Source organism: Protomyctophum parallelum (assembly GCF_964188405.1).
Source record: "Protomyctophum parallelum genome assembly, chromosome: 20".
NCBI classification, from domain to species: domain Eukaryota; kingdom Metazoa; phylum Chordata; class Actinopteri; order Myctophiformes; family Myctophidae; genus Protomyctophum; species Protomyctophum parallelum.
In genome coordinates, this window is record NC_139718.1 from 28,869,764 (window position 1) to 28,890,576 (window position 20,813).

The following is a 20,813-nucleotide window of genomic DNA, read 5'->3' on the forward strand; positions in this document are numbered from 1 at the left end:
AGTCTTTGAATTGGATATTTTGTTTCAAAAATAAAGGTAGCCTACTAACTGCCCCCCCTTACTAAGTTATTTCGCACTTTGAGCTACAACAGAGATCTTACCGGTGTATTATTGTGGGAATAGTATGCACGGGCTAAACCAGATGTGCAATATTGTGTTCAGCAGTAGGTTATGTGGAGTAGGAGGGGTGGGGGTTCTCCTGGAACAGTCCCTCACTGTGCAAGTGTGCATATGGTTGCCACTTAACGCTCCTACTACTATATTAATAGCCTATTATTTGCCAGAACCAGTGTGCACCAACACACCGCGGACCCCTCGCTCCCTGAACGATCGGGGACCTCGGCTCTCTCCCTGCGCGCCCGCTGACTTGAGGGGGCTGTCTCTCCTCTCCGTGATTGAATCCAGCTGTTGTGAAAAGTGCTCGAAGGGGGTTTGTCAATTTGCATTGCTAAATAATTTGTAAGCACCGACAAGAGCGCAATAGGACAGATAGCAGTCCGCTTTGGGGGAAAGGGGCCACATTGCTTCGATAGCTGGTCAATGAACCGAGGCTTCGGTTCGACCAGACAGCGGTTAATTAGAACCCGGTGTCGGCTTTCGCGTAAAGGCGCATAACATAACCGGGGGCTGGTCAGATCAGCAGAGCAGAGCACTGCCCGCGCGTTGGCTACTTGCACCGTGTCCGTGTGTAGTAGCAGGATTGGACGAATTTACTGGTCTAAAGAATCTTTCTTTTGGGACAGACTTCAAGAGTGCCTTTCAATCATGTTTTCCGCAGCACGTGGTTTGATTGGGTCCTCTTCAAGGTTAGTGCGTTTATTTATTTATTTTTACCCTTTTCACCTACATTTCCTGCATAACTTGAGTTGTTTGAATAGGCTAAGTAACGGAATTCTGCCATTCTGGCACAGCGTTCTTGCACAGGCTATATATTTTTTCATTGAGGTTGTCCCAGCAGAGACTCATTTGAACACTTGAAATTTCCTCTTTCCAGCATGTTGACAGGTCTGGTATTTGCTCTGCTTTCTATCCAGTCTGGACATGGTCAGGTAACAGAAGCTGTTCTTTCATAAATTATTTGAGATTCTTTAATGGATTAATTAATTCACTCACTCACTCACTCACTCACTCATACTGTCCCCTGGGAGTCAAAAACTAACTATATTTCTTGTGGTCCTCATGATATGAACAATGAAAGGCATCTTGGGTAAAGAAAGTAGGCTACAACATTATCGGTAATGTCTTAGATAATATACTAATACATATGGTGGTGTGCCTTTCTTTTGGATAATGCGAATACATCAGATAGTGTGTTGAGTGTTGACGCTACACTACAGGAGCACCTACTGAGTCCTGGTTATTTCCCCCCTCTAGACCTGCACAGAAGGTTCAGTTTACGAACGCAGATCGAGGCAGTGTGTTGGTAAGTTAATAACGAATTGGTTCTTGCAGTGTTTTTTATCGTAGGTTAATGTTGCAGACGAAGATGTTGCAATGTTATACGCAATGTGTTAATGTCCTGTGTAGATACTTAAATTAAATATCAGCTGTTATCAATACAAATTATAAATTACCCCCCCAAAAAATCAGCTGTTGACTGGTAACTGACTCCATTTACTGTCACTCATTTGGGAAAGTAGCTTTACCATTTACCTTAAACCTACTGTGGTATTAAAATGTATAGTTTCTTTACTGTCTCTTACCCAGAGAAACATCACACATTAAGTGCAACAACAGAATATGGTTCTGGTTCAGCTAATCACTTGTCACCATCAGTAGCCTAATGAGTACAAGGCCAGTAAAAAGCGATGACTCCCTGTCAATGGAAGCAACAGATGTGACATGTGGTCCTTACTCTAATGAACCTCCTCCTCCCTCCATCCTAGATGTGGATGAGTGCCGTTCTCTGTCGGATCCTTGTCGAGGCGACATGCTCTGTGTTAATCAAATGGGTGGCTACTTGTGCATGCCAAGGAGTTTGTACACCCAGTCATATCGACCGGAGACACCGGTCCTTCCAGAGCCCTATCCAGACACAAATGTGGGTTTCGGGGACAGACTGGACACCTTCCGCCAACCCCCTCCTGGGCCTGTTGAGCCCAGCTACCCCATAGTGAGAAGCACTGCTCCATGCATCCTTGGATATGCAGTGGCAGAAGATGGCACATGTAATGGTGAGTCTGCACTCCACACCTGAGCCGAGTAGTCCTGTAGCTTCCATTACACTCGATTTCGGCAAATATAAAAACATCAGGACCAGGTGGGTGGGTAACGTTGTTTTACTTGTCAAGTAAGTTCCCAATTCCAGAATCTTGAATTCAGTTTTATAAGTAATTACATTTTCTGGTCATTTATCCTTTATGTCAAACCACGCTCCTCTATAGCACCAATGGAATTGAATAACCCTCTTGGTCAGTGTGCCTTGATTTTCATGACAAACAGAAAATGTAAACGGGGTGCCTAAAGAAAGAGTAGCATTTCTGTGGCCAAAGTACTGGAAGCATGGGTTTGGAAGACTTTCAAAATGTCTCACTCAAATCTCTTTTGCAACAGTGGTTTTCAAGTCAATTTCCAATGTCAGTGGTTGTCTCAAATACCAAGCAACTCTGACCACTGGCTGACCATCTACCTAAAACCGGTTAATTCCCTCCATTCATAGCAAGAAGAGATATAAGGACATGAGATTAAATCCAACCACTGTGACACCTAAGTACAAAATGATTGATATTCCAAAGTTAAATAGTCATAGGTTGATAAAAAATTACTGCAATTTTATTGATGCTGAAGGACTAGATCGTTTTGGAATAGAACATTTCAAATCCTTCCAGGCTTTCTGGTAATTGTCTATAATAAATCTGGAAGAAATCTGTGGCATGATGTTAGAAAACATAGTTGTTTTATTTTGACGAATGGACTATTCAACCTCCCTAAATACTTGATTAGCTTATTACAGCTAAAGTGTGTGTGTGTGTGTGTGTGTGTGTGTGTGTGTGTGTGTGTGTGTGTGTGTGTGTGTGTGTGTGTGTGCGTGTGCGCAAGATGGAACAGGGAGAGCGAATCAGAAAGAAAATAGTGCTTTATACTTAATTGCACCAGTCAATCTACAAGCTCACAACACGTCATGCTGCAACATGTTTTGAGCTTGTAGATCTGCTATTTTAGGTGCACAACACTGGCGTGAAAAATGCTTATACAAAGCCAGGAATCACAAGTCAGACTTACACCTGTACAAACACAATATATGGATTCAGGCCAAACACACGTTAGACTACTGTACAAATGTATCATTGTAACAGTCTTCGTTCATGCATTTATCTTTAACCATGCATTAATGCTGTAAACAATCCTTTAACACTATACATTAATTTACATCTGTAACTCAAAACTATGACAAGCTACTTGGCCGCATCTTTTAACCTCCCACAGTCAAAAAGAGAGCAAAAGTAGACATCTCAATAAAAAATACAGTATATCTTTTTGGAGATGGAGCACAGGTGCTGCAAGCCTAGTCTTAGTAGTCTATACTTGATGGTACAGTTTGTCGCCAGTGTAGAGTTCCCACCATGTATTTATACAAAATCATACGACCATGACACTCTCCACAAAAGTCAAGTCAAAAACACAACAGGTCTCCACTAGCTCTGGTCCATAGCTCTAATGCCGTTGCATTTAGAGCTATGTTACCGATGACTTCCGGGGCTCGCATAAATGCAGACCAGCCTCTCGTCTTTAGCATAAATAAAAAAAACGTTTTTGCTTCTCACCAATACAAAGGCGGGTTGTGTCAGTAGAAAGCCTACTTTCCTTAGTGGAAGCACTCTGAGCCCCCCGCCACACGTATAAAAGGTACCTTTTGGCAAAAAAGGGATTATTTTTCCACTGGAAAAAAAATACCTTTAGTTACTCCACTGCGCCCTCTACCAAAGAGAAAACCCTCATACAGAATATTATTCCTCCGGTGAAAGAAATCCCTTTCTGGCCAAAAAGTAACTTTTATACGTGTGGTGGGGGGCTCAGAGTGCTTCCACTAAGGAAAGTAGGCTTTCTAATGACACAAACTGCCTTTGTATTGGTGAGAAGCAAAAACATTTTATTTATGGTAAAGATGAGAGGCTGGTCTGCATTTATGCTAGCCCCGGAAGTCATCGGTAACATAGCTCTAAATGGCCAACGTCATTGCAACGGCATTAGAGCTATGGACCAGAGCTAACGTCTCCACCTGCCCTGGTCAGGTTGTGGCCTCCTGGTGCCGCTATAATAGGCCAATGTGAAAAGGGTGTCCTTTCTTCTTACGCCTTGGATGGCAATTGGATGATTTGAGGCATTTTGTTCCAAAAATGTGTTTTGCAAAAATCCACCTGTTGGTGGCGCTATAACAGGCCAATGTGAAAAGGGTGGGATATATTCCTCAGCCTAGTAGGAACGTCTGTGAAAGATTTCACGTAAATTGCACGCTGCGTTCATGATTTGAGGTTTTTTGTTCAAAACGGGCCAATCCTGTAAACTTTTAAAGCCAATGTTAGCCAATTAGGATTTATTGTTGGCATCCAGGGTTAACGGTGCCGGAGATTAGCTGGTAACAGACGGACGGATGCACACACACACACGGATGGATGGACTCACACACGGACGGAGTGCAAAACATACTCTCTCTCCATGCCTTCGGCCTGGTGGAGACAACCAGGCCGAAAAATCCTCAGTTACCTTGTGTAACCAATGGGTATTTTAACTCTGAAATGGAGAAATGACTGTAATATTCGTTTTGCTCATAAAACAGCAGGAAAGAATCGCTTTCAACTCCTCATTCTGAGCAAAATCTACTATTTGATTTATTCAGTGGAATTTTGCAATAGTAACAGATCCTTGACATCACAGGTAAACATAAGAGTGTCTGATGATTTTCACAGCTGTCTTAAAAATACTGGCAATCCTAATGTAAGTGGTCCAATCAGTCCCACAGGAATACGCTGCTGAAAATGGCCTCCTGAAGGTCCATTAGGGTATTTTTCTGTCACACTGTCTAAATCAGACATGGTGTAATGAGTGGAAAAAGTACTCATATTCTTCCTCAAAAGAGAACTTTTGTCCAATATACAAATATGGACTCTTTCTACTTTTGTAAGGGAAAAGGGGGCAGTCAGGGAATCAGCTCTCTGCTACAAAATCGGAGTGCCAAGGATGAGGTCATTTGTTGCCAAATCTGTGCCTTGCTGGCGTATAGAACAGACATTCTTCTGTGGGTGCACTTCAAACTGTGTGTGTGTGTGTGTGTGTGTGTGTGTGTGTGTGTGTGTGTGTGTGTGTGTGTGTGTGTGTGTGTGTGTGTGAGACACGCATGCATGGGTCTAGACAGGCATGCCACATGAGTCTGTGTCTGTGCATTTTAAGATATAGTGATGTAAGGGGTTGTTGATTGATGTTGCCGCAGGGCTGAAACTCTCAACCTGTACAGACAAACACAGCTTTGTTGTGAAACTAATCTATTGCTGTCATTAATAGCATCAGCTCGGCTGTGAGAACAACAGTTAACACGTAATTTGAGCTGTTAATAAATGTACACCACCATGGGCATGATATAAAAGAGGTGATAATTATAGTCGCAGCATGCCTTATATAAACAGTGTGCAAAAGCCCCAGCAGTTGAACATTTTAGCTAATTATGCTGTTGTAACACAGTCATGTCTGAATCATAGTGAATTATGATGGTATGCATTGTAAAAAAGAAAAAGAAAAAACTCAAAAAGTAAAAGAAAAAACTCAATCAATCTACCACCTGCAGACTTTTAAATTAAGTGGGACCTCCGACCTAGGTATGAATCTTGGTTCTGTGATTATTTTATTTGGACCACAACCGGTTCTATCACCTATGGCCAAACATTTTCATCTTATCAGACAGTGAAAACACCGTTATCCTCTTGTCTCTGAAGTTCCCTCTAGTCCCACTGAGTGATTCTTGAATCCTCACTGAGTGATTCTTGAATCCTTGAACACATTTATATCATCAAAATGTAAAATTAAAGTTCCCTGAGTTAATATATTTATTTATTGAGAAGAATTTACGCCTCTCTTTACCCCCTCCAACCCTCAAGTTAATCAAAATTGTCAGACGTAACCCCCAGGAACCTTAGGCAGCTCATGAAAAAGGCTATATAAGGAACTGAACTGAAACGCTCCTGTGGTGTGTATTACACAGTTCAACCTCTGCAGGATAACAGTAGACCCTGCACATGGAGTGCAGATGATCTGGGTGCCCGTACTAGTAAGTGCAAGCAGGTGCCGAGACTGTGTTGCCCTTGGCCATGGGCCTAGCATTGCCGCCCCCCCTCTGTCAACCCCACACCCATGGAGGACCAGCGGACCAGATTGGCACAAAGGCCAACAGAACCCACCACCAGACCTTATCGCTTATAATCGCAGTCTGTTCAAACAAAATAGAAATCCCAAGCTCTACTTGGGGCTCCCACCCATTTCTCTCACTTCAATTGGTGACTTCATTGTCTGAGAACCATGCACAGTGTGGAATTTTTGATTGGTCATGTCCTCATAAGGAAATGCGGCTATTATGAGGTAGTTTATGTGAACTGAACCGGGGGATCGAATGGAATTTTACCCTGATTATAATCTCTAATCTTTTGCAACAACAGTTAAAACTCGTCGGGGTGTTGAAATGTTAACAGTAATGTTGTGTTTTCACGTTTGGGGGTGGCGGTAAGTTAGAAAATCAAGCTTTTGATTAGAGGGTCAACAGACTGAATCTTGAGCCAACTGGGCATATATCTCGATGGGGAAATCTTGAGCCAACTGGGCATACAGTATATCTCGATGGGGAATTGTATTCATCCACTTTTCTGTAACACCTACTATGAAGTAAGACATTATGTAGAGGTTTTGAGAACTTCTATGTATTCTAATGTTAGAATGGTCATAATGAATAATTACCTATGTATAGTCTACTATACATGTGTGTATGTATACTATAGTGTACAGATTTTTGTTTTTAAATCTGCTCAAATGAAAATGTATCTTGGCTCATTTGTCTTTACTGGATATTATAATCTTACACACATGTATACAGTGCACGACAACAGTATGTGACTATGTATAGTGCACAAATGTCAAACAGAGCGTCGCTGGAAAAACAAGCATACGTAGAAAAGCTTCTCTAGATAAATAAAGGTTAACAAGTCACTTTATTAACTGCCAAACTGAAATCGGATAACCATACAGTATATATGAAGTACTAGTAGGTTATCAGATAAAGAGAAAAGTCCACAGAGTTCATGTGGGAAAGTTGAGGCTGGAAAATGTTGTAATTTACTAATGCAGAGGCAGTGCTATAACAAGACTCACTCCAAATGTTCACTAGGTTCAAGTAGACCACAACGAGATGCTGAATTCCCACCAGCTCCTTTTATATATTTAAATCTTTCTATAAATTCCGCAAAATCAAAGTCCATTGCATATGTCAGAACCATTCATCCTATTGGCTATAGTATTGCCTAGGGCCCAAGTCAGTGCAGTGTTGAGGTTGAAAGCGGTTCTCCAGTCCAGAACCTGGTTGGCTCACTCGGAGCAGGCTCGCCAGCTTCCCCAGAGTAGGTATCTAGTGAACCACTCATCCAGAAAACTTCACACTTGGCAGGTGTATTACAGAGGACCCATCGGATGAGCGGTTCTCCAGAACTGGCCTGCGGCTACGGACACTGCACTAGTTTGTTTCAAAATACAAACAATGACCAAATATATACTTTTTTATTTTGTATTTATTAGATGCAATTGTGAACAATTGCCATCCGACTTATCCGGGATAATGTATCCATTGGCCAAGCATATGGTTCACTGCAGTTCAACAGTCAGTGTGAGGGGTGGTCAGGAGATGTCTAAGAACTCTGTGTTTAAAGGCTTTGAATGCCATTGTCTGTGATGGAATCAACAACATGCTCTGGTAGACTGTTCCACACCCGGACAGCAGTTTGGAGAAAGGTTCTGTCCAATGTCCTGGTTTTGGAGCCTGCGAGGCTGAGAGCATGTTCTGTTGTGGCTGTGCAAAGCATAGGTGGGTGGTTCGCCATCTGCCGTATGGTGGAGGGAGCCTATCCTGCAGGGCCGTGGGGGGGGAATTAAAAAACTTCAGTGCACTGTGCAAGGAATAAATGCATTCGCCATGTATCCGAAGGAAGTCTGATCCAATCATTTTTAGATTTCTCCAGTTTAATCCTGAGTTTAAGTTTTGTTGTGTTCAAGATCTGATTTTAGGCATGTTTAAGCCTCCAGGAAAATCCGTGTTGAGGTTCTTAATCCACTGTTTTTCATTAAAACGTCTTTGTCCAGTTGGGTTTGTGTTGAAGTCCAGCGCATTTTAGAGCTTCAATGCCGTGAGCCATGAAATGTTGCACAAACCTTGTGGTTGTCTTTTTTCCATTGTTAATATTGTATCTGTGTTGTCCCAGCCTTGTACCTATTGTTTTACCCGTTTCTCCGACATATTGTAAACCACATTTTTCACATGTGATTAAGTAAATTGGGGGTGGTGCATTTTGTACAGGACTGTCTTCTGTTGCAAAGGCTATTGATAGTTTTGTACTGGCAGTGTCCTGGTCAACTCCAATTATTTTGCGTAGCCAAAGCAAAACTTCAATATCCAGCATATGAAATCATGTGTTGTTTTCTAACATACACATGAACATTTATTTTCTCTGTAGTGTTGGAACCTCCATCTGAATGCTCCACGCAAAATAGATAATTAACTTGTGTCATGCTCCTTTTCTCTGTTCCAGACATTGATGAATGCGAGACAAACTCTCACCAGTGTAACCCCACCCAGTTGTGCATCAACACAGCAGGTGGATACACCTGCTCCTGTACAGAGGGATACTGGCTGGTTGCTGGACAGTGCCAGGGTAAATACTGTACATCTTGCATGCTGATTTTGCCTTGACCAATTTGGAAATCTAGGGAGATGTTAATCTATATCTTACTGTAGATCTCACTGGTGACAAGTTGCTCATTTTATTGTCTAGCATTGCTGCTACATACAGTATACTGCACATTTTGACATGTTGAAAGGCTAGCCACTTCATTCGAAATATGTAATAACAATAATAATAATTATCTATCAAACTCAGATCTACAATTTCACACCATGTTTTGTGAGCTTGTAGAGCGAATATTTTAACAATATGCTGAAAATAGGGACACTAGGGTTAAAGTTGTGAATTTTCCTCTAACCAAACGGCAACTTTAACCCAAATCTTGGTGTTCTATAGCTTGAGGAACCAAATAGAAGAGGGTGCCCACTTCTCCATTGAACTCAATGGATGCAGCCGACATGTTCTATTCATGTTCTATAGTCGCCCTATTAGATTGAATGGTGTCCACATGCCTTATTGTGAAATACTGAATCAATTTGTCTCTCGAAAAGCTCAATCTTAAAGGATCCAAATCTACAAGTTATGAGCCTGTGTTTACCTACTGTGCAAAGTGTCCATGCTTAGTTACAAACGGAGCAAAGGCCAAATAGCCAAAATAAAACAAACATTGCGATTAATGGCAATAAATGGTTCATTGTGATTAACAAAACACTGTGGTGACTCTATTCTGCCTCACCATTATGAGGGCCATTAAAAGAAAGCAACGGACTAGGGCTAGGCTATTCTAAAAACATCCCGTTCTTTGGTGGGTTTCTCGCCCCTACCCTGTATACACGCCAGGGGGTCAGATTCATTAGTACCCACAGAATGTCATATTGGAATGTTAAAAATGTAGAGGACCCCCCAAAATAACAATAACAATAATATTAATTTAAAAAAAAGAAAAAGAAAAAAAAGAAAGAAATAAATAGAAAAAAGAAAAAAATAAGTTTGTGCATTTATGCGTTGTGTTTATGCATTATTAATGCCTTAACTTTGACAGCCCTCAAATGTTATACCATATTTTCACATTTTCACAATTATATTACAATAAAACAATAGGATTCAGGTCAAAGTGGTGGCCCTTTTAAGGTGGATATAGTTGAATTGTTTGAAGTTGGTGCTGAATGTACTACATTTCCTACATTAATTATAGTCATACTGTATGAATAAGGTGTTTGTTCCTTGTTTCCCTCTTGGTTGGCCAGATATTGATGAGTGTCGCTATGGTTACTGCCAGCAGCTGTGTGCCAACGTTCCTGGTTCTTATTCGTGTTCATGTAACCCTGGCTTTCTTCTCAACCCTGACAGCAGGACCTGTCAAGGTACAATACACACACTCTCACTCACTCACTCACTCTTCTCACATGTAGGTATATGCACACATAATGTACATTGTACATACAGTCACAGGAGCATACATGTACTGTATACAGTATGCCATATTTGTTTTCATAGGTGACCATTTCCAAACTCTGCTTGTGATTGGTTGTCAGTGGGGTAGGGAGTGCTGTGCTGTGTTCATTTGGACCGCACACAAGTGGTTTTGCCTACTAGTACTAACCGTATCTCTAACTCTAACGTAAACATAACCGCAAGCAGGGGAGCAACGCATCCCTCACCAACCTTAATCCAAAAACTATTAACATACCCCTCACCAACCTTAATCCAAAAACTATTAACATACCCCTCACCAACCTTAATCCAAAAACTATTGCTGCGTAAAAGGTGTGATGTGCCCCTGGGCTCAACTTTTTTCAGTGATCCATTGATTCCAAAACGTCCGCTCTACGTCTTGAGCCACTGTTCCCCTTCACTCTCGCCACAATTCCTGCTCTGTTCCATAAATGAAAGTAAAACTCATTCTTGTCCCATTTCCTTGCGCTATTTATCCCTATCCTTTTCATTTACGCAATGTGGCTTGAGCAACACTCAAGAAGTACTGTAGCTTTTTGTACTTTTGTCACCACTAGTGTGGCTGTGAATGCCCCATTACAGTGTGCACACACACACACACACACACACACACACACACACACACACACACACACACACACACACTACTCTTGCGTGTGTGACTATTGAGACTCTGTTGTGACTATTGTTTGTGTACAATTTACGATTCAGGCTCTTATCCAAATTAGCTATACATGTTGCCTACATCTACAGTTACACAAATATTCTCCTGATACATTCTTCAGTGTGATACATGCTATCCTAACTGCTCTACCACTCTGTTCTCCAGATGTGGATGAATGTGAAGATGAGCCATGCACTCATGGCTGCTTTAACACGTATGGCTCCTTCATGTGTAACTGCGATGAGGGATTTGAGCTGGCGTCTGATGGCACTTCATGTATTGGTGAGGAAAAACATTCTTTACGTGTTATATTGTTACATGCTCGTTAACGACTTTAACCCTGGCATCTCTATTTTGGACATGTCAATATAGGTGAAATATATAATTTTCAAGCATATTAAAAAAGAAATCGAGAAATCGCAATGTGTCACATTGCGTTGCATTGTGAGCTTGTGGAATGGCTATTTTCACTATTAGACTTAAGTATATAGTGCTAATATACAGTAATTGTGATCTGTACTGAAATAATGAGATATCTCATCTTGGGTATGCTACTGGTCAGACAAGCAAGTCTATATCAAACACTGTAGGGGCGGCGGTGGCTCAGGGGTAGAGTGGCCGGATCGCAACCGCATGGCAAACGCAAGGTTCCCAGTTCAAACCGTTTTTGAGCAAGACACTGAACTCCTAATTGCTCCCGATGTGCTGGTTGGTGCCTTGCATGGTTTCCACCGCCATCGGTGTGTGAATGGGTGAATGTAATGCACAACCTATGTAAAGCACCTTGGATAAAGCGCCTTGGATACCATTTACTGTAGGTATGAAGTGTCTTTTCATTCTTTCACTTCATTCGGTCATGGAACAAGATGCTTTCTGTGTGTTTGGTTTATATTTAATATAAAGCATATTAAACCAGTCAGTGTATTAGTTTCCATATCCAGCCTCCAGACGGGCTATTGTTATGGCTCTATTATGAAATTAAATTAAACGGTAGTATATAGCACCTTTTGTACATTTATATTCAACTCAATGCACTTTACATTAACAGTGCATTGAGAACAAGGACATGGAATACAAATTTTGATTAAAATGTCTAGTTAAGGTTTTGAATCAAGTAGATTTTAGATCAGTTACGTGTAAGCCAATAGACTCTTGATATTTCTAAAGAAATGAGCCCACTGTGTTGTCATTTAACACATGAGAATTTACTATGCTTTTTCCTGCTGTCCATAGACTTGGATGAGTGCAGCTTCTCTGAATTTTTATGTCAGCACAGATGTGTGAACGCTCCCGGCTCTTTCGCCTGCCACTGTCCTGATGGATACTATGTATTTGAAGACGGCAGGAGTTGTGAAGGTAATATCAAGGATGAGGGAACCTAACAGAATGTTACAGCTTCAAGGGCGTCACTGGTACACCTTACTGTTCTACTTATTGATATAATAAACAAGTGAAAGCAGCAGAAGGCAAAAAAACAACTAGAAAGCAGATGGAAGTAGTCAACAATAATAAATAATAAAATGATACATTAATGCCATAACATCATTTAAGTAATAACGGTGGATGTACCTTCCTAAACAACACTATGGAATGCTTCAAAATAACAAAGAAAATATGTTGAATAGCTGCTTGAATCAGAATGTCATGGTTATATTTGATTGAAGATGTTATTCAAAGTATGCACATATTGTTAGCAGATAAATGCTTATGCTCAATATTTTAGTAATATATTTTAATGTGTTGATGATGTTGTTTTGATGATGATGATGTTTTAACTGACTATGGCTGTTGTGTGTTTGATTTTGAAGATGTCAATGAATGTGAAAGTGGTAACAACACCTGTACAACAGCACAAGTGTGTTTCAATTTCCAGGGAGGCTACACATGCCTGGACCCTTTAAAATGTGACTTACCTTACATTGAACTCAGTGACAAGTGAGTACACTCCTTCGTTTCTCACTTCTCTGATTTAGTTTCCTCCTCTAAGACCATTAGCAGTATGTAGGAATGGTTTAGGGTAGCAGGTTTCTATGTCGTGCACAATTGTTTGCATTTATATATTACTGATGCATAAATTAGGCTTAAGGTGTCCTGAATGTGAGATTCTCAACTTCTGTCAGAAAAACCTGCCATCCACGTGTAAAATGCACTATAAACAAAAACTAGATCCAATGTGTTACCATTTTGTCCTAACATTTACTTCTAAATCAGAGAAATCCAGCTATCCAATAAATGTCGTTACAATCTGCAATTGTAATACTGCTTACCTCTTTTGGTTACTTGCTTTTCATTGATTGTAATTATTTAATTAAAAGTTAAAACCAATATATTTAAGTATACTTTTATACCTAAATTCAGAAAATGTCACTTTGTGCTTCAAGCTTCATTCAAGTTATACATCCAACATATTGTTGCTGTCGGGTTTCAACACTAGTGTCAACCTTGTATTACTTTTCTGGCAGTTTGAAAAAAGTCCAATGTAGTTACTTAGTCACAAGCAATTGTTAATAGTTTTCATTGGTTAAATATTTATTTATAAAACCCAGCCACACTTTCGCTTAATTTTCCTTCTTCAAAAATAGCAGATCTACAAGCTCTTAATCCTATTTTTGTCTAACATTGACATTAAAAGTTTAACAATGGAAATGCAAGGTTTTTGCCCAACAGCGACGATATTGTCTTGAATGAAAATCAGCTTTTATTCTCATTCTTCGCTGTGGTATTTTGTTGTTAGCATAGGCTGTACATGCAGGTGTTTCTTTGCCAACCTAAAAGACACCTTCCCTCTTCTCACCCTAGTCAGTGTATGTGTTCGGCTGAGAACCCTGCCTGCAGGGACAAGCCCTTCACTATCCTATACCGACACATGGACATGTCCTCTGGTCGCACTGTGCCTGCAGACATCTTTCAGATGCAAGCCACCACGCGCTACCCTGGTGCTTTTTACATCTTTCAGATAAAGATAGGCAACGATGGACGAGAGTTCTACATGAGGGTGAGTATTTAATAAGACTCTGTAAAATAGTGGCTTCTAAAGTTTGCTGGAATGGATAGAATCGCTCTGCACCCAATTAGACCAAAGAGAATATCTTCCTTGTAAAGCCAACAAAAACCAATTTGTTAAGAGTTAAATTTGTCCTCCTGTATTGGCTAGTCCTGCACCACAAATGTGTTGTCTTAAATATTTCTGTTCTGTTTTTTCATCGTCACAGGAAAAGAATCACAAAGTGTAAAGTAGAGTGGCGTGTTGTTTATACGAGACAGCTGTTAAAATTTTAGGTCATTGACTTTCACTGAGCAAGAACACCAAAGGTGCTGGAATTCAAAGAATAAAGGCAGTAAATCACTAAATCTGTACAGCTGAAGTTGCTCTCTGAACCCTTTGGTGATCTTTTTGGTGAAACGTATCTGTATTTGAAAGGTAATTAGCCTTGGGAACCAACAGTTCCTGGGCCATGTGGCCCATAGGTCAGGATCGTTAAAGGTTACTTTAGTAACCACGGTTGTATAAATAAATTGAACGAAATACCTTTCGTTTATGGGTAGGTTTCCTTCAAAACCTAGCTGCAGAACATTATTTTATGTGCTCCCAGGACAGAAAATTCTAGAATTTTGCTGTCCTGGGCTCTTGGGGGTGACGTAGGAAGCTACGCCCACGCTGTATAAAGCGGACGTGGCTACGTCATCCCTCATTCGGAACTTTTCTTCTGCTTTAGAGAACAGAAGGGCGTTCCACGAAAGGTATTTCGTTCAATTTATTTATACAACCGTGGTTACTAAAGTAACCTTTAACGTTGTATTAAATAGAAATTTCACGAAATACCTTTCGTTTATGGGACTTTATGAACTCCCGTGAACTCCCTGAACTTCCAGTGGGTCTTTTGGGAGGGGCTCGGACCCTATTAGGTCCAGAACCTAGTCCTTGTGGAGAACAGGAGGCAGCGCTATGCTGCCCTGATGTTCTACTGAGCCGCTGCGCCCAAGACTGCGTGCGCTAACGAAGGCGCTGCCACATCTAGGTTATAGTATGTAGCGAAAGTCGAGGGTGTAGACCAGCTTGCTGCTGTGCAGACTTCCTGAATAGAGACACCCTTGTAGAGTGCCCAGGAAGCTGCCACGCCTCTCGTGGAGTGGGCCCTCAGGGCTTGAGGGGAATCCACTCCTTGGCTAGTGTAGGCCAGACGGATGGCTTCCACTATCCAGTTGGAGATAGTGACCTTCGTGATAGGCTTTCCTTTGGTCCTGGCACCCCAGGACGCAAAGAGTTGGCTTCCTTGTCTGAAGGGAGCCAGTCTATCCACGTATATGCGTAAGGCTCTGACTGGGCAGAGGCAGTTAAGCCTCCTGTCCTCGTCAGAGGCGAACGGCGGGGGGTGGAAAGCCTGTAGGTTCACTGGTACACACACTGAGAGAGCGTTTTTGGGAATGAAGGCGGGGTTTGCTTTTAGGGTGACCTTGGTCGACCCATCATTGAACCTCATGCAGTCTGGAGAGATCGAGAGCGCATGTAGGTCGCTGACCCTTTTCGCCGTCGTGAGGGCGATCAGGAGAGCCACCTTCAAGGTTAGGAGCTTGAGGCTCACTGTTTGTAGTGGTTCAAAAGGTGCTGTACCCGCCCAGGCCGTAGCGTAACGGTCTGGGCACCGGACTGGTGATCCAGTCGCGGTGTGCCGCGGGTTCGACTCCCGAACCCGACACGGCCTTTACCGCATGTCATCCCCCCATCTCTCTCCCGTTTCCTGTCAGCCTACTGTCTGTCCCTTAAAAAAAAATCAATAAAAGGCGTAAGCCGCAAAAAAATATCTTAAAAAAAAAAAAAAGTGCTGTAGCCAGAGCCTTTAGAACCAGGGACAAATCCCACGAGGGTACAAGGGATCTGCATGTCCTGTGTTCCCTGCGTACACCCTTCATGAACTGTTTTACCAGCGGGTGCTTCCACACCGTCTGGTTATCAAGGCCTGGGTGGCAGGCGGAAATTGCTGCCAGGTGGACCTTGACTGAGGAGAGGCCTAGACCGTTGTCTAGGAGCTCCTGTAGGAATGTCAGGACGTCGATCACTGAGGCCTGGTAGGGGACAACTTGGTCTGGTCTTCGTGAGCACCACTGCTCGAAGACGCGCCAGGCTGTGTCCTAACGGTCCCTAGTTGACTGGGCCCTGCCTTTTTGAATTGTTTCGATAACGTTCAGAGGTAGGCCCACTGCGGTCAACATCACCCTTTGACGGGCCAGACCCATAGGTCTACGTCCTGGGGGTGAGGGTGAAAGATCTCCCCTCTCGCTTGGGCGAGGAGATCCGCTCGAAGAGGAATTTTCCACGGCTGGTCGTAGAGGAGGGGGGTTATTTCCGACCTCCAGACCCCCCAGGACGGGGCTATTAGGAGCACCGTCAGACCCTGAGTCCTCACTCTGTCCAGAGTGGGGCTGATGAGGGACAGCGGGGGAAAGGCATAGAGAAGGGTTTTGGGCCATCGGTGTGACAGAGCGTCTAGCCCCGATGTTGATGGTCCCGTGATTGCGAAGAAGAGGGGACACTTCGTGTTCTCCTCTGTGGCAAAGAGGTCCACCCTGGGTTTCCCAAACCTGCTCCAGACCTGGGACGCTGCATGGGGATGTAGCGACCAGTCTGCGTAGCGGAGAGGTCCTCTGGACAGCAGGTCTGCCCCTGTGTTCAGAAGACCTGGGACATGACACGCTACTATAGAGAGAAGGCGTGTGTTGGACCACAGGATTAATTTCCGAGCCAGCTGATGAAGACGAGGGGACCTGAGTCCGCCTTGTCTGTTGATGTAGCACATGGCGGTGGTGTTGTCTGTCCTGACTAGGACGTGGCAACCCCGGATGCGACGCTCGAAGTGTCTCAGAGCGAGGAAGACCGCCATAAGCTCCAAGTAATTTATGTGAAGGGCACGTAGTGGCCCCAACCATAAACCTCTGGCTGTGAATCCTTCCAGCGTGGCTCCCCAGCCTGTCATGCTGGTGTCTGTGGTGACGACTTTCCTGATCAGAGGCTTTCCCATAGGGACGCCCTCTGAGAGGGTTTTTCTGTCTGACCACCATTGAAGGGCTAGTATGCATTGTGACGTCACTGTTACCTTCTGGTGGCGACGGTGCATTGGTACATGTAGAGAGCCTATCCATTGTTGGAAAGGTCTCATATGTAGTCTTGCTAGGCGGATTAAATAGACCGCTGAGGCCATTAGCCCCGCCATCCGGAGGCATGCATGAAAAGGAATCGAGCGTCCCCTTTTGATTGATGCCACGCACTGCAATGTTGCCTCTATTCTCTCTCGGCTCAGGCGGGCCGTGTAGGAGATTGAGTTCAGTGTTATGCCTATGAAGTCTATTGACTGCGTCGGCATAAGCATACTCTTCTCGTGGTTTATTAAGAACCTGAGCGAGGCGAGGTGACTGAGCACGCGATGTGTGTGCGACAGTGCTTCTCGTGGAGAGTTTGCAAGTAGGATCCAGTCGTCCACATATGTTGCGAGACGGATTCCTTGCTGTCGCAGGGGAGCAATAGCTGCCGTGGTGCATTTTATGAAAACTCTCTGACTCAGAGACATTCCGAAGGGAAGGACTGTGTATTCGTACACTTTTCCTTTGAACCCGAAGCGCAGAAACTTTCTGTGCGGGGGGTAAATCGGAATGTGGAAATATGCATCTTGCAGATCTATTGACGTAAACCAATCCCCCTCGCGGATTAGGCGCAGGAGGAGTGGTGGTGTCAGCATTTTGAATCGCAGCTTTTTCAAGTGACGGTTCAAAGCTCTGAGGTCTAGAATGGGACGGAGTCCGCCCCCCTTTTTCTTTACCAAGAAATAACTGGAGTAGAAACCGTTCATTGATTGATCGGGGGACACCTCTGTGATTGCGCCTTTTTGCATTAAGGAATTGATTTCCTCTTGTAAAATGGTGGCTTTCTGCCCGCTCGCCTCTGAGAAAATAATTCTCCTGGAGGTGGGCGGTTTTGAGGTGAACTGTAGTCTGTATCCTGTCTGAATAGTACGGATGATCCACGGGGAAGCCCCGGATATCGGCCATTGTGACAGATGATGTGACAAAGGGTTCCCTGTGCTCGTCAGCGTGGTGCATTGCCGCCTGCCTAGGGGGAGACTTACCTTGTGTGGAATGCCGCCCTCTAGTGGATTTTCCTGGTAGTGAAGATTTTTTTAGGTTTCTGGCCTGTGCCAGCCTTTGCTGACACAGTATGGGTTATCTGTCCCACTGGGCTTTTGCCCTTCAGAGTTGGTTTTATTGTTGTTTTTTGTTTTCTTTATTGAACAACTTAAAGTCGAGTGAGGGATGACGTAGCCACGTCCGCTTTATACGGCGTGGGCGTAGCTTCCTACGTCACCCCCAAGAGCCCAGGACAGCAAAATTCTAGAATTTTCTGTCCTGGGAGCACATAAAATAATGTTCTGCAGCTAGGTTTTGAAGGAAACCTACCCATAAACGAAAGGTATTTCGTGAAATTTCTATTTAATACAACCTCCTGTTTCCATAGCATGAGACAGCTTGATGTATAAGTACACCCACTGCACATGGCGCTAGTATGTCTCAAGGATTTACTCCCAATGTAACACTTGATGCTGTGTGCCAATCAAGGAGACGTGGGGTACCATTTTTATAGTCTTTGGTATAACTCGGCCAGGGATTGAACCCTGACCTCCAAATTTCAGGTCTGACATTCTAACCATAAGACCACTGAGCTATTTCTCCCAGGTGGATATACAAAAAAAAAGACATTCCAATATTTGCTTTGCATTTGAACAACATGTGGTAAAATAGATAAAATAAAACATGCAGTAAAATGCCGACCAATTCCCCCACCCTTGAGTATGATGTAAGCGCAACATGTAATATTGGTTTAAACACATCTGCAACATTGTGGTGTGAAAGTATATTTGTCCAGCAGATGGAGCTAGAAGTGCATAAGGGAGACAAGCACAAGCAGATTTATACAGTATAATACATTTTGACCATTTGGTTTCAGTTCATATTCCCTGTGAATGTACACAATCCCAATGCACCTATTCATTTTTCTTTTGTAACATCTTAATCTCAAAAGAAAATTCCACCCCCATCTGCAATGTTATTTCAAATGGCTTATGGAAAATACATTAACTTTACCTGACTTTGAAGTCATATTAATGTGTTATCTTATCAAAAACTACAATTTACTTATTAGTATTAGATAAGATATCACCCTAGTGACACTGGTGGCTTGGATTAGATTTTTGTTTCTGCAGTCATCACATACCATTAGTTCCTGTGATTCATATCTATCTATCTATCTATCTATCTATCTATCTATCTATCTATCTATCTTCTTACAGCAAACAAGTAATGTGAGTGCCACCCTTGTGTTGTCACGTCCTATCAAAGGACCCAGAGAACTGGTCCTGGACTTGGAAATGGTCACAGTGAACAACGTCATCAACTTCCGAGGAAGCTCCATCATACGGCTCACCATATTTGTGTCTGAGCATCCTTTCTGATGGGGCCAGTGTGTGATCTCAATGCATTACACCCCCTTCCCCCCGAAGGACCTTTTCCCCCAATTGTCCCAGCTCTCTCAGACTAGGCCCATAGCCCATGACGGTGCAGCTGTGGCATTCTCAGCTGCAGTTGATGGTTTGCTTTCAGAGAGCTCATCCTCATTAATATTTTTATTACCATGTCATCATCGACAAAGACGCATCAATAAAGGCTCAGTAAAAATCTGATTATGGGAAGAGATCCCTGTGCCATCATCTCCACCCTGTTTTCATGTTTAATGGACTCTTGTCTGTGAGATGGACATTCCACGCAGACGGATATTTATGGTGTACACTTTTTTTGTTCATCCTTGATTTTTATTTGAGAATATCTTGACTGACAAAATGTCTTAAATTGCTTTCATTGAACCAAGCAATGCGTTTGTGTTGTTTGTGCATCCTAAACACAGTCCTCCTGATGTTTTCTCACAACTCTTATTGTCTGTCATCCCGTTCAGATAAGCTGTGAAAGTGAGCTTGCAATATGTGAGTCAATCTATTAAGACAGCTCAGATATGGCTGTATTTTGTTTACTGACGTGGGTATCAGTTGAGCTGCAATGTATATATTTTTCATTAGACTGCACATGACTGTGCTTATCCAAAAAACGAAACAAAAAAACATGTACTTTTTGTGCACACAATGCCCTTATGTAAACTATAATTGAAACAATGTACCGATATGTCAGCCATTGACTGAATTACTGATATCATTTTGTCTTAGATCTAATAAATTTATTCACCACACTGCTTTATGTGATATAAGTAGGCTCTTGTGGCCAGTGATGTTTGTTTTCTGATTATTGTCTTATCAATGAGAACCTGGTCAGTAAATAAAAGTCATACTAGACCTGAGAAAAAATGTATGGTGGAATTATTTTCCAGATGAGTAAAACTTAAAACATGGCCACTCGATTGTGAACACAGGCAGATTCCCTCCAATGTAATTAGGCCTAGGCCTCGACCACTATTGTTGGAAGGCAATACGTTTTTGACAGTGAAGTTCATTACATTTTTTCTGTTTTTTTTTTTTTTTTTTTTAATGTGTCCCTCCTGCTAACTTTGAATGGAATATGGATAATATGAATGAAACATACCTACACATTTGTGTATGTTTTGGACAACATTATAGCAAATTTTAGGTTATGCAGAAATGGGCCTTTACGGGGAGTTGGAGTTGCAAATTCTGAACAGGTGGTAGGCCTACACGGGCTGTTGAGTGATGGTCAACGAGCACTTCCAAACTCCAGCACTTAGGGAAAGAAATCACACCTGTGTGAACTGAGTG

General features: G+C 42.6%; 1 protein-coding gene across 1 annotated transcript; it reads left to right on the forward strand.

The window, feature by feature from the left end:
• Window positions 1-320: 320 nt before the first annotated feature.
• Window positions 321-19,899, forward strand: fbln5 (fibulin 5). The gene is made up of 11 exons (XM_083792379.1): window positions 321-806; window positions 995-1,049; window positions 1,375-1,423; window positions 1,887-2,174; window positions 8,778-8,900; window positions 10,118-10,234; window positions 11,155-11,271; window positions 12,223-12,345; window positions 12,798-12,924; window positions 13,789-13,984; window positions 19,326-19,899. The coding sequence occupies exons 1-11, from the start codon at window positions 766-768 to the stop codon at window positions 19,485-19,487; spliced, it is 1,398 nt and encodes a 465-aa protein (XP_083648505.1). The 5' UTR covers window positions 321-765; the 3' UTR covers window positions 19,488-19,899.
• Window positions 19,900-20,813: the final 914 nt, after the last annotated feature.

What these genes read in the sequence shown, in the direction of transcription:
- fbln5 (XM_083792379.1), top strand. Translation starts at nt 766, where the DNA reads ATGTTTTCCGCAGCACGTGGTTTGATTGGGTCCTCTTCAAG. An exon ending in TGATGGCACTTCATGTATTG is followed by an intron (nt 11,272 to 12,222) that starts GTGAGGAAAAAC and finishes TGCTGTCCATAG; the next exon opens with ACTTGGATGAGTGCAGCTTC. An exon ending in AGACGGCAGGAGTTGTGAAG is followed by an intron (nt 12,346 to 12,797) that starts GTAATATCAAGG and finishes TTGATTTTGAAG; the next exon opens with ATGTCAATGAATGTGAAAGT.